The following is a 13,629-nucleotide window of genomic DNA, read 5'->3' as shown; positions in this document are numbered from 1 at the left end:
TGATAGCAGTTGCAGTTTGTGGATGTTGGAACACTGAGCTACTAGTTGCTTCGCCGTCAGCCTTGAATGTGGGTTTCTCCGTTCCCATTCACCACACATTCTTTGCATGTAGCCCTTATGACTAGGGTTACTTGAGTAGTAGCATTGCAACAGAGCCTTGTTCTCGCATCTCAGCCATTTCTTTCTTTTTCCAGTAGCCCACTTCTCGCCAAGGTGCTCTGGTTCCCCAACACCTGACGCAGACCTTGTTAGACCGGGCGACGTCTGAGCCGGTATCTCATGTGGTTCATTGTCTCTCATGATATGAGGTTGAAGGGTCTTGCCCAAGGACCCACACTGGATGCCTATTCGCCCTAACGGGGATTCGAACCGGGAACCCCCCGCATGCAAGTCCTGTGACTTTACCGATTGAGCTATCCAGCGAGATTTATATATATATACAGCTCAATGGCAAGAACAAATCCCGGGCAATAAACAGCGCTCTGCCAGTGATCAGATACCCTGCAGGAATAATAAGGTGGCCCAAGGAAGAGATACAGACCACAGATGTTAAGACACGAAAGCTCCTCACCATGCATGGAGGGTTCCACCCCAAATCCAGCCCCCTGAGACTGTACGCTAGTCGCAAGGAAGAAGGCCGAGGACTAGTGAGCGTGAGAGCCACTATCCAGGATGAAACATCCAAGATCCATAAGTACATCAAGGATAAGGCCCCGACAGACGACGTGCTGGGTGAATGTCTCAGGCAGTGGAGAACAGAGGATGAGGTGCTGGAAGAGGGACCATCATGGGAGGACAAGCCCTTACACGGGATGTACCACCGGAACATAACTGAAGTGGCTGATCTCAACAAATCCTACCAATGGCTTGAAAGGGCTGGGCTGAAGGACAGCACAGAGGCACTCATCCTGGCTGCACAGGAGCAGGCCCTGAGCACCAGAGCCATAGAGGCCCAGATCTACCACACCAGACAAGACCCAAGGTGTAGACTGTGCAAAGAGGCCCCTGAGACAGTCCAGCACATAACTGCAGGGTGTAAGATGCTGGCAGGGAAAGCATACATGGAACGCCATAACCAAGTGGCTGGCATAGTATACAGGAACATCTGCGCAGAGTATGGACTTGAATCCCCAAGGTCAAAATGGGAAACACCTCCCAAGGTGGTAGAGAACGAGCGAGCCAAGATCCTGTGGGACTTCCAGATACAGACTGACAGAATGGTAATGGCGAACCAACCAGACATTGTGGTGGTGGACAAAGAACAGAGGAAAGCCGTAGTGGTGGATGTGGCAATACCAAGCGATGGCAACATCAGGAAAAAGGAACATGAGAAACTAGAGAAATACCAAGGGCTCAGAGAAGAACTGGAGAAGGCTTGGAAGGTGAAGGCCACAGTGGTGCCTGTGGTGATCGGAGCACTGGGGGCTGTGACCCCCAAACTGGAGGAGTGGCTACAACAGATCCCTGGAAAAACATCCGACATCTCAGTCCAGAAAAGTGCAGTCCTAGGAACAGCAAGGATACTGCGCAGAACCCTCAAGCTCCCTGGCCTCTGGTAGAGGACCCGAGCTTGGAAAGTGGATGAGACCACCCGCGGAGGGTGAGAATAGAGTGTGTATATATATATATATATATATATATATATATATATATATATATATATATATATATATATATATATATATATATATATATATAAAATCATCTCTTTAATTAATCACTCTTTCACAGACAGGTACATTTATTTGTATGATCAAGTGCTATGAACATAATATTTAAAACAATTTTCACACATAAAACAAATTTACAACAATCTCTTGTATTTGGTCACACTGTCAGTTTTGTATTAAATTCAATGAAAGTGCTACTAATAAATGCTTGTTGAGATCTTGTAGCTTGGTGTTAAAAAAGGAAGGAATGTCAGTAGAGACATTCAACGTCATCATGGCCAGTTGAATGTTCTGCCGGTGATCTGGGAAAACTTCTGGTTGAAGGGGTGAAAGAACTTCTGTAGCTTGGTTACCACTGCTGGGTCCACCTCCGGGTGGATGCGCCCCTTGCTGCCTGCCAGGCACTTGTTGAAGACTATGTTAAATCGTAGACAGTAAAACCCCCTGGTGGCATTGAAGTACAAGTTATATTGGCTAATCCTTGAGGGAAGGTTAAGGAAGTGCTCGACAAGCTGCAGCTCCGGCAGGGGGTCAGTGATGAGGCGATCCCCATCCACAATGTGGAACTGCTCCACAGGGAAGTACTTCAACCAGCGATCCAAATGTTTGGTGTAGATACTGGTCCGGACAGCTTTGTACTTTGTGTTCACCTCACAGGTGTTCGCATCCATTGCCAGACTTTCAAACTTGTGGTAAGTCTTGTTTTTTCGCTCTTTGCCCTCTAGCACTTGAGTGTAGTCAGATATAGCTCTGGTAGTTGGCTCACGGACAATGATGAGCAGCTTTATGGAAGAATTCATCTTGAAGATACGTTCAGGGACCTCCTCTGTGATGAAGTATGCAGGACTTTTCTCAATGGTGATCTGATGAGGGAAAGAGAAGGGCATTTTCCCTCTGTACCAGTCCATTCCTCGAGCATAGTTTTGGTCATTGTCAAAGAAGTGTATCTCCTGCGAAGCCTTGACCACAGCTGGATGCAAGTTGAGCATCTCCAGCAATGCGCGAGTGCCCCCCTTGCGCACCCCAATGATGATGGCTCGAGGCAGCTGCTGGACCAGATTGTGTAGCCGGATCTGCTCTTTGGTAGCATTGCCCTTACGTAGCTCATGGAAGAGGCCACGTTTGAACTGCAACGCGCGGAGAGGAATCTGCTCCAACTCCTGGGGGGTCAGTCTGCCTTCGATGGGGCAAATGGGCTGTAGCCTGAAGTGGAAAAATCAGAACAGAACAATACATTACAATCATGTTAATATCTATTTATATTTAACTGACCAATTGTATTCTGAATATATAGGGTCTTAGTAATTATAATCAATATGATAATAACTTTTTCATACTCTTTCATTATTATTTAATATGAGATTGTTGTTTACTGCTTTCATTTAGGAGAGTAGGTAGTCATTAGCTCTTGATTATCAATTGCAGGTGTACACAGAGGTTTTAGCAGTCTGCTGTTCTGGAGTGTCCAGGTGCCTTAAATTAAGTCAAAGGTCAATTAACTTTTAGTGCAATAACAGGAAGAAAATAATACATCTTGGTGGTACAGCTGCACCCCTTAAATCTAAACTAAGTGTAACATTCAAGATTCAAAATTCAAGATTCAAAAAACAGTAAATTATTTTGCACACTCTTATTTTTCACACTTATTTTGATCGCTGACACAGATAGAGGTACACACAAGAAGGACGAGATTGAAAATAGAATGCTAACACATCTAAATACACTCACATTGAGTCCAATTACTATTGTCTAATTACATCTAATTACTAGCTAAAGTTTTATTATACATTATTATTAACCCTTACAGACAGAGGAGGAGTTGTACAGGCCGATGGCCACCGGTAGGAAGGATCTCCGGTGGCGTTCTGTGGAGCACCTAATACTGATGAGTCTCTGGCTGAAGGTGCTCCTCTGTCCAGCCAGCACACTATGTAGGGGGTGGGAGGTGTTGTCTAAAATAGAAAGGAGTTTGAACAGCATCCTCCCCAGCTACAGCATGTAGGAGGTCCAGCTCCACCCCAGAACAGAACCAGCCCTCCTAATCAGTTTGTCCAGTCTGTTACTGTCCACTACATTCATGCTGCTGCCCCAGCACCCCACACAGACCACCACAGACTCATCAGCATGGTGCTACAGACGTTAAAGGACCCGAGCCTCCTCAGGAAGTACAACCTACTCTGAGCCTTCTTGTACACGGCAGAGTTTTTTTTCCAGTCCAGTTTATTGTTCAAGTACACTCCCAGGTGTCAGAACGTCAGAGGCGGCGGACCCACATGCACGGCACAGACAGACTCGGATATGAAAACAAAAAGGGATTTATTCCAAAACTCAGAGTCAAGATCAGGCAGGGTCATACACAGGTAGGCAATGATGAACAGTCCGGTGGGTTAGGCAAGCTCAGTTCCGTAGGCAGGCAAGATTCGTTAACATGAGGATCAATGTTACAGTACCGTTCAGTCTGAGGCAGGATCGTTGTCAAATAAGCGTGCAGGGTCGTTACCAGGCAGGATCAAAGAACATGCATACAAGGCAGAGAGGGATTAGGCAGGAACGGTATCGGTGGTCAGAAGCAGGGTTACAGATAACAGGACTAGACATGAACACAAGACGGTGGAAATCACGAAAACACAAACCAACAATCTGGCAACTGGAGAGTGTGTGAGGTGGAACTAAATACTGACTCTGATTACCGATTACTGACAGGTGTGCATGATGAAGACCGGTAGTGACAGGGACAAACAGCTGTGGTGTGATTATGGCAGGAAGTCCTTCAAAATAAAACCAGGGACTATAATCAAGACAGACAATCGAGACCGACAGGAAGTGCTTCAAAATAAAAACCAGAACATGACCAGAAGCCTAGACCGAGACTGTGACAGTACCCCCCCCCTAGGGCGGATACCAGATGACCAAAGGCAACACCATCCAACTGAGCTGGGTGGGCAGGGGGAGGACTGGTGGAGGGCAAAAACTAAACTCAACCCGCATGGAACACCAACAGGGCGGGCGTAGGGCGGACTGGAGGAGGGCACAATGAGAACCCCCCTCAAAATAAGACTCACGCCCAAACACGACAGACAGGGGAACCCCACCAGACAACAAAAAACAAAACGAACCCAAGTCCAATAAACAAGGAAAACCAATCTGAATGTCCACAAGGTAAGTCCAGGATACACGAATAAACAGACGTCTCGCTGCTCCTTCTCATGGAGGGTGGAGACGTGGCGATCGACAACGGCAGAGGCCGCGCCATGGTCGTGGCAGGAGAGGACGTTCCCCAGGCGAGGGGCCGTGACGACGGCGGAGCCGAGGCGGACGGCACCGAAGGAGGCAGCGCCAAGCAAACGGCAGGAGGTGCCGAGGGCGAGGCCACCAGACCCGACGACGAGTCCGGGTTGGACGTGACGCTGAGACGAACGTGGCCGGGGCCGGACCACCAGGAACCGATGCAGGTGTGGCCGGAGCCGGGCCACTAGGAACCGGAGCTGGAACGACCTCCTCCTGGAGGCCAACAGGAACCGGAGCCGGAACGACCTCCTCCTGGAGGCCGACAGGAACCAAAGCTGGAGTTGGAGCGACCTCCTCCTGGAGGCCGACAGGAACTAGAATGGCTTCCTCACTGGAGCCGACAGGAACTAGAATGGCTTCCTCACTGGAGCCGACAGGAACTAGAATGGCTTCCTTACTGGAGTCGACACGAACTAGAACGGCTTCCTCACTGGAGCCGACACGGACAGGAACGACCTCCGCCTGGAGGCCGACACGAACAGGAACAACTCTCCGCTGGCAAGGCTGCGTGCGGCCTCCTCTCTGGAGCCGGCAGGGCTGCGCGCGGCCTTTGAGCTTGACGGCACGGGCGCCGAACCCAGCTTGACCGGTGTGTTGTGCCACCTGGCTGGGACAAGACTGAAGCGTGAGCGTGACGTGATTTGACTGGAGCGAGACGTGACTGGGCTGGAGCCTGTACGCGACGTGACCGGGCTGGAGCCTGAGCGGAGCACGGCTGAACTGGAGCCTGAGCGGAACACGGCTAAACTGGAGCCTGAGCGGAACACGGCTGAACTGGAGCCTGAGCGGAACACGGCTGGGCTGGAACCTGAGCGGGACACGACTGGACTGGAACCTGAGCGGGACACGACTGGACTGGAACCTGAGCGGAACACGACTGGGCTGGAACCGGAGCGGGACACGACTGGGCTAGAACCGGAGCAGGACACGACTGGGCTGGAACCTGAGCGAAACACAACTGGGCTGGAACCTGAGCGGGGACTGCTGCTCTCTGTGATTCTGTGGCAAGAGCGGGGGCATTAGATGGGGGACCGCACGAGTGCAAGAGTCCTCCCAGCAGAGTAAAACTGGAGCGGGGCAGGCTGGTGCAGAAGCGACGGTCAGACAGGGCTGGGAAAAAGAAACTGAAACTGGGACCGCGGGCTGATCTGGTGTGGGAGGAGGAGCAGAGGAGTCAGCTGAATCCGGGGGCATCAGGGATGCGACCAGGCACAAAAATCCATGGCTTACGGCAGAAACCCTCCTCCAAAACGCGAAAAGCAAGGGGAAAAAAAAAACGAACTGGGAAACTAACTTGAAGCCGGCTGGGTCCTATTCTGGCCAGATTGTTCTGTCAGAACGTCAGAGGCGGCAAACAGAACCAGCCCTCCTAATCAGTTTGTCCAGTCTGTTACTGTACTGATGTGAAGGGGGGCCAATCGTGGGCAGCGGGGGGTTTAGAAGCCCAACCTGGAACCTGTTAAAGAAGTTATTAGGTTTGTTGGCCCTGTCCTTCCCCTCTGTCACCTGGCTGCTGGATTTGTAGCCAGTGATGATACTCATGCCCCTCCACACTTCCCTGGTGTTGTTGTTCTGAAGTCTGTGTTCCAGTTTCCTCCTGTGAGCCTCCTTCCCCTCCCTGATTTTGACTGACAGCTCTCTCTGGAAACTCCTAGCCGCCTCCCTGTCACCTGACCTGAATGCTTTCTTCTTTTCATTCAGGGTGGCTTTAATATCGTGAGTGACCCATGGTTTGTTGTTAGGAAAGCAGCGAAAAGTTTTATCAGGTGCATGGGTGTCCACGCAGAAATTAATATAATCTGTGATGCAGTCTGTCAGTCCATCAATGTCCTCACCATGAGGTTCACAGAGAGCCTCCCAGTCAGTGTCTTCAAAGTAGCTCTGCAGAGCAAAGCGGTCCTCATCTGTCCACCTTTTAACAGTTTTAATGGTGGCAGGCAACCACCATTAAAACCTGAGGTGTGTATTGTGGCAGCAGATTAAATCAAATTGTGATCCGACTTTCCCAGAGGGAAAGGGCAGTGAAGGTGTAGGCATCCTTAACATCAGATCCAGTGTCTTCTTACTTCTGGTGGGACAGCTCACAAACTAGGTAAATGTAGGAAGTGACTTGTCGAGTCACCGGATATCATAAAGAAAGCGTCAGGATGTCTGGACTGCAGGTTGGAGACGGCCGTCTGTGAAGTCACACACCGCGGCAGTGTTCGCGAATGGGGGGACGTAAACACAGATGAGGATAACGTGTGGAAACTCTCTGGGTAAATAATATGGACGGAGGCCTACAGCCAGCAATTTGATGCCTCCTCTGCATCCCCTCGTTTTCTCCTTATTTCTTCGGAGAAGCTTGACGAGTCAGGCATTTTGCTGCCAAACTTAGTGAGATCAGCCTATCCCGGGTGTAAACAAAGTTCGTGTGGCGCCGTTGTCCTGCTCTTGCGCACAAGCTTTATGCATGAGGGAAAGTATAAATCCAAGCAAAAAAACAGACAAAAACACTCTCTCAAACAACAAGATCAGAGAAGGTGCACCTTACTAATACATACATACTAAGACTAATTAAAGTAAATCAAACGCAGTAGGTAAAAAGTAAGGAAAAATACAGAAAAGACAACACGGTATGACAGAGCGATCGAAGCGTGCTGCAGCAGGGCTCGCGCCTGTGCACTAACTAGTCTGCTACATGATTGTTTTCTTGTATTTAAGCAGTGGAGTGAAGGACTATTTTGTGGTGTAGCAAATAAAACTGCGTTATAAAAACGAGACATGCCCCATTACACTGACATGGCCTGTTACAGCACCCACTCACCTATCCAAGGTCCCGACTCTTGCCACAAGATAAAGGACACTTCCAATAGCAAGGCTTCCCAGGACAAAGAGCTTCTGTCTCAGCAATGCCTGCTGTTTGAAGAGCATGGCCCTCCATCAATCTTCAGGACTGTGTCCTCAGCCTGCAGAAAACCAAAGAACAGAAGCACTAATCACCAGGGGAGAGAGACAGCCTAATGTTTATTAACACACACTCAATCAAGCCTTACAAGTGATTAAGCCACACACACATCTGAAAAGTGCTGCAGGGCCATTAGAGGAAATGTTCAGCACTTCTTTGTATTTCTTTATTTATTTCTGTCACGTTGTGATACATAGGCTCAGAAAGAGGAATGAAACGAAGCCCTTGCATGATATATGTGAGTTAAAGTAAAGCTGCTTTTATGGATGGGATTACATTACAATTTGGCCATAAATGTATGTTTTTAAACAAGTCATTTTTGATGTCTTTTATTACGTTCATTTGCTTCCTGCTTTAAATAAATCAGGCAGCTACAGAAGCTACAGCTACTGATGCATTTAGCAGCTTCAGAAAATCAGTGGAAAGAAGGTACACATTTAAATTTACCTAAACAATTCATGTGAACCTAAACCGGCAGATTTCAACATCAAGGTCTCTATGATCTATACATGTCTATCTGATTTATACAACAGTTTCCATTCAAAAACATACATCCATACAACAGATCTATACAACCAGTTAGCATCTAAAGGTAATTGTCTTGGTCGGCTCAAAAGATGATGTCTTTCTCCAATAGAGGGCACTGCATACATTCATTTACAGAATCCTTCCTGCACGTGTGACCAGGTAAACTCGCGTTACAGAAGAACATCCAGGTCACATTAATAGAGCAAAATCCAGGCTCAAATGTTAGATATATTATTACTGTAGGAGCAGACCCTCTACACAGGAATCCTTTTATTCATACTGTTTGAACCACTGACAAGGCAAAATAATACAGCATGTCACTAAGTCAGTCCAGTCCAAATGTGTTTTTGAAGTTCTATTTAAAAATTAATCTTTTTTAATTGTTGTATGTCTAAAACAGTAATGAATCAGTTTCGTTGATTTATTAGAATAAAGCACTAATAATTAAAATGCCATTTTAGCTGTGGTATTTATTCCATGTTGCTTTGCACCACACTGGGTGCAGCATGAAATATAATAAATGGTAGGTCTAGTAACTTGTAAAGAAACTTTTTCAATAAGCTGAAACTGCAGTCAATCTGATCTACAATTGATCCTTCTAGGAATCAGCAACTCAAAAGGCACCTCACCACCACGTCAGGAAATGTGATTTTAGCAGCTGCTAAATAGAGTAGATGAACCCTCTTCATAGGTCAATCTGTACCCCCGGGTGGTTAGAAAAATGTGTTTTCTCATGGAACACATATCTGGTTACTAATTGTGCATGTTTACAAGAGCACTTGTAGAGAACTCTGTTTGCACAAATAAGAAAAACACGAGAAAAGGAAAGGTGCTTTGTGGATCTGGAGATGGCATTCGACCGCGTCCCTCGTGACATCCTGTGGGGGGTGCTCCGGGAGTATGGAGTCCAGGGCCCTTTGCTAAGGGCTGTTCGGTCTCTGTACAACCGGAACAGGAGCTTGGTTCGCATTGCCAGCAATAAGTCAGACCTGTTCCCGGTGCATGTTGGACTTCGGCAGGGCTGCCCTTTGTCACCGGTTCTGTTCATTATTTTTATGAACAGAATTTCTAGGCGCAGCCAGGGGCCGGAAGGGGTCTGGTTTGGGGACCACAGGATAGCGTCTCTGCTTTTTGCAGATGATGTTGTCCTGTTGGCTTCATCAGGCCAGGACCTCCAGCGTGCGCTGGTGCGGTTTGCAGCTGAGTGTGAAGCGGCTGGGATGAGAATCAGTTCCTCCAAATCTGAGGCCATGGTTCTCGACCGGAAAAAGGTGGTTTGCTCTCTCCAGGTTGGAGGAGAGTTCCTGCCCCAAGTGGAGGAGTTTAAGTATCTTGGGGTCTTGTTCACGAGTGAGGGAAGGAAGGAGCGTGAGTTTGATAAACGGATTGGTGCGGCTGCTGCAGTAATGCGGTCGGTGTATCGGTCCGTCGTGGTGAAGAGGGAGCTGAGCCGAATGGCAAAGCTCTCAATTTACCGGTCAATCTACGTTCCTACCCTCACCTATGGTCATGAGCTTTGGGTCATGACCGAAAGGGCAAGGTCACGGATACAAGCGGCTGAAATGAGCTTCCTCCGCAGGGTGGCTGGGCGCTCCCTTAGAGATAAGGTGAGGAGCTCTGTCACCCGGGAGGAGCTCGGAATAGAGTCGCTGCTCCTCCACATCGAGAGGAGCCAGTTGAGGTGGCTTGGGCATCTGGTTCGGATGCCTCCTGGACGCCTCCCTGGGGAGGTGTTCCGGGCATGTCCCACCGGTAGGAGGCTGCAAGGAAGACCCAGGACTCGCTGGAGAGACTACGTCTCTTGGCTGGCCTGGGAACGTCTTGGGGTCCCACCGGAAGAGCTGGAGGAAGTGTCCGGGGAGAGGGAAGTCTGGAACTCTCTACTCAGACTGCTGCCCCCACGACCCGGCCCCGGATAAGCGGATGAAAATGGATGGATGGATGGAGAAAAGGAAAAAAAGTCTCTACTGTCGCTATACAGATAGGAGCAATGAGCCCTGCTTCCAAAACAGTTCAAACAGAACCTTTCAATAGTCTAGACTAGATTCTCCAACGAATGTGGAACCTACAGAAACCTCTACCTCGTGGTCTAGTGCCTAGGATTTAGTGTGTTCACTGTCACAGGCTGGGATCGATTCCTGGTCAAAAAAGTAATTTAGCTTCTAAGTCCAGTAAGTTATAACGAACTGTCTCAATAGGCTAACCCTGCGATCAATCTGTAGGTCAAAGGGACCTCTTCCTGGTAGTCTAGTGCTCTAGCACTCTCATCACCTGGTGTGTGTTGATTCGCAAAGGAAAGCAATTTTAGAACCCTTTAAGTCCAACTTGTAAAAAACCTTCTTAATAGGTTGCTTGTGCGATTAATCAACAAACTACATGCACCAAGATTCGGCTCTTTCGCCACGGTCAATCTTCAATTCCTACTCAGGAATCATAATTTTAGCATCCTTTTGGTAACTTGGTAATATTCCCATCGCGGGACAATAAAGGTATTGTATTCCATTCTATTCCATTCTATTCTATTTTTTATTGTAAAGTTCAAGCTTTTACCTATATTTATTGGTTGGATTTAGAGCAAGACATCATCCTCACAGCTGGAGTCACTGTTTTAGTAGACAGTTTCAGCATCTGTCCACAGCCTGGCGACATTTTTTCTCCTGGTGGAATTTGACTAAGCCTGACCCTTAGTTAAAGCATGGAGCATGTGATGCCTAGCCATGATGATGATCCAACATCTAACCTGCACATATTGGTAATACAGATACATTTAACTTGGTAACACTAGGCTCATCACTCCCTTTGAATTTTACTTCCACTAACATCAAATGTAAAATCAATATATATAAAAATTCCAATTGCCAATAATTTAGAAATTATTTTCTATAGACTTGAATAAATTAATGTATTTTTGATTGTCAAAATCCCAACAGACACTGCTGTTTTACTGTGACTAATGAGCTGCTGTAATGTTCTGTGGTCATTAGTAAGCGGTCTCTGACTGACCAAGCTTTGGTGACTGAGGTCTATGAATTTTAAAACTGTATAGTATAATAGTGTATTCTGAAACAGCAGTGTTAGACACAGCACAGAATTGTTAGAATATAAACTCTTTATTCTGCTAATAATCTACACAGCTGCTCTCAGTTGTTGAGTACACATGCACAAGTTCTGGGAAAAACACAAAGTCCTCACCTCTCCTCATAACTTGCCAAAGGCAGTTTATGCAGCAGGATGACAACCCTGCTCATACTGTCATTCTATCACAGAAGGGTTAAATCAGGCAATGTGTAAAGACTTCAACCAATCAGATCCCTGTTATTAACTCAATAGAAATGCTAAAATGTTAATAAATGGGTTTGTTCTTGTTCATTTTACTGAGACAGTAAGTAACACCACAGTCTGCCTCACAGTCTGCCTTGGTTATTTCGTTCTGACAGAACTGGTGCAAACGCTGAAGTGATCAAATATAAAGTAATTCTTTAAAAACATTTACATGTAAGGAAAACAATGCTAATATTATGCTTTGGCTTGTTTGTTTGCAACAATAAATTTTCCCAGAGCTTGAGACAGACATGGATGGCAGAGAGAGAGGGCAGAACACTAATGAATAATTTACTACATTGAACTTTATTATTGTTATTGATCTCTACTTTTGCACAAGGGACTGATTCAAGCTCCACTCTGCCTATCTCCTCTCCTGAAATTAAACGTCCACCTCTAACATGTTTATCACTCATGTCTGCAGGTTTCTTTTCCGCACCAACCAAAAAGCAACCAACCAAATCAAACCAAAGAGTTGGGTTAATGGTTAAACAAACAAACCGTATGCACTCCTACTGCTTACAGTTGATGTCAAAGCTGGCAACTTTTACTGTAACACACACACACACACACACACACACACACACACACACACACACACGTACATAAACATACAGTATGTACATGTATGTATGTGTATAATTGTTTTGCACACGTCCATAAATGACACTTTGAGAACCTCTTCAAACATCTGATATCTGACTATGAGCTAACTGATTCCATATTGTTTTATACTTTAATATTACGACTGGTGTTGAGAACATTTTTATTATTTATTTCCTTTAGAGGAAAATTATCAGCAACAGTGTACAACAAGAGTATTAAGCCTTTGTAATAAAGTGCTAAGATACAACACTCAAAATAGTGGAACGTGTGGATGGGACCGGAAACAGAGACAGTGTGAACACATTTTGGAAACAAAGGGTTTTTTAAATGCATGAATCCACATACTCAGAAGAATGTAAAAAATAAACCACAGTAAGCAGGGCTGGAATAAACAAAAAACACTCCTAATAAACTAAAATCTGGAGGACAAAACTTATAAATATCAGCAAAGTAAAGAGGGCTAAACAAGACGAGGCAGGCTAAAATCAGGCGACCATAATGAATCGAAGAACCATGAATGTGAGTAGAACAAAGAACAATGGCCCAGCAAATGGAGCATGTGTGGAGGTAAGTCTATAAAGGGGAAGCAGAGTGTAATATATTCCTCACAGGTGTCCTAATTGATAGTAATATCGACTGAGAGGGAAACAAGGAGGGCGGCACAGTGGTGAAGTGGCTAGCACTGTCGCCTCACAGAGAGAAGGGCCTGGGTTCTGGGGCTGTGTGGAGTCTGAATGTTCCCCCCCGAGTTCGCGTGTGGTCCTCCCGCGATCCAAAATCATGCATTAGGTTGATTGGTCACTCTGGATTGCCCATAGGTGTGAGTGTGTGTTAATGGTTGTCTGTCTGTGTGTTGCCCTGCGATGGACTGGCGACCTGTCCAGGGTGTACCCTGCCTCTCGCCCAAAGACGGTTGTGATAGGCTGCAGCACCATCCGCGACCCTGCATGGGAAGAAGCTGTAGAAAATGGAAGGATGGATGGGGAGAAAAGAAGTGGGCGTGGTCCAGAGTAAGAGGCGTGGCATGGTAGAGAGAGAATGGAGACTAGTTGGCAGAGCCAGTCCAGGATCCTGACAATGTTTCTGTTTTTGTATGCAGGCTCTACATGGCTCAGAGTAGCAGATGTCAGCCACAGGTCACAGATTATAAACTTTAACCTGGGAGACAGAACCAGGACATATTACCACAAGGGTCTCCACAGTGGTCAGCACCATCCCATTTCTTCTGTTTTACCAAGCACTTTGATAGGATCAGTAACTCAATATCAT

The 13,629-nt window shown here is 46.7% G+C and overlaps 1 protein-coding gene across 3 annotated transcripts in view; it reads right to left on the bottom strand.

The window, feature by feature from the left end:
• Nucleotides 1-1,684: 1,684 nt before the first annotated feature.
• The window catches only part of LOC114849748 (heparan sulfate glucosamine 3-O-sulfotransferase 5), a 50,233-nt gene continuing 38,288 nt past the window's right edge, over nucleotides 1,685-13,629 (bottom strand). For all 3 annotated transcript variants that reach the window (XM_055506288.1, XM_029141463.3, XM_029141464.3), the window contains 2 exons: nucleotides 7,765-7,906; nucleotides 1,685-2,873 (listed from right to left, as the gene is read on the bottom strand). In XM_055506288.1, the coding sequence (XP_055362263.1) occupies nucleotides 1,943-2,873; nucleotides 7,765-7,871 (1,038 nt within the window). In that variant the 5' untranslated portion in view covers nucleotides 7,872-7,906 and the 3' untranslated portion in view covers nucleotides 1,685-1,942. The remainder of the gene's footprint in view (nucleotides 2,874-7,764; nucleotides 7,907-13,629) is intronic.

This window comes from Betta splendens, chromosome 24 (genome assembly GCF_900634795.4).
Source record: "Betta splendens chromosome 24, fBetSpl5.4, whole genome shotgun sequence".
In the NCBI taxonomy this organism is placed as follows: Eukaryota; Metazoa; Chordata; class Actinopteri; order Anabantiformes; family Osphronemidae; genus Betta; species Betta splendens.
The sequence above is the reverse complement of the archived record's forward strand: the minus strand, read 5'-3'. Positions and strand labels throughout refer to the sequence as shown.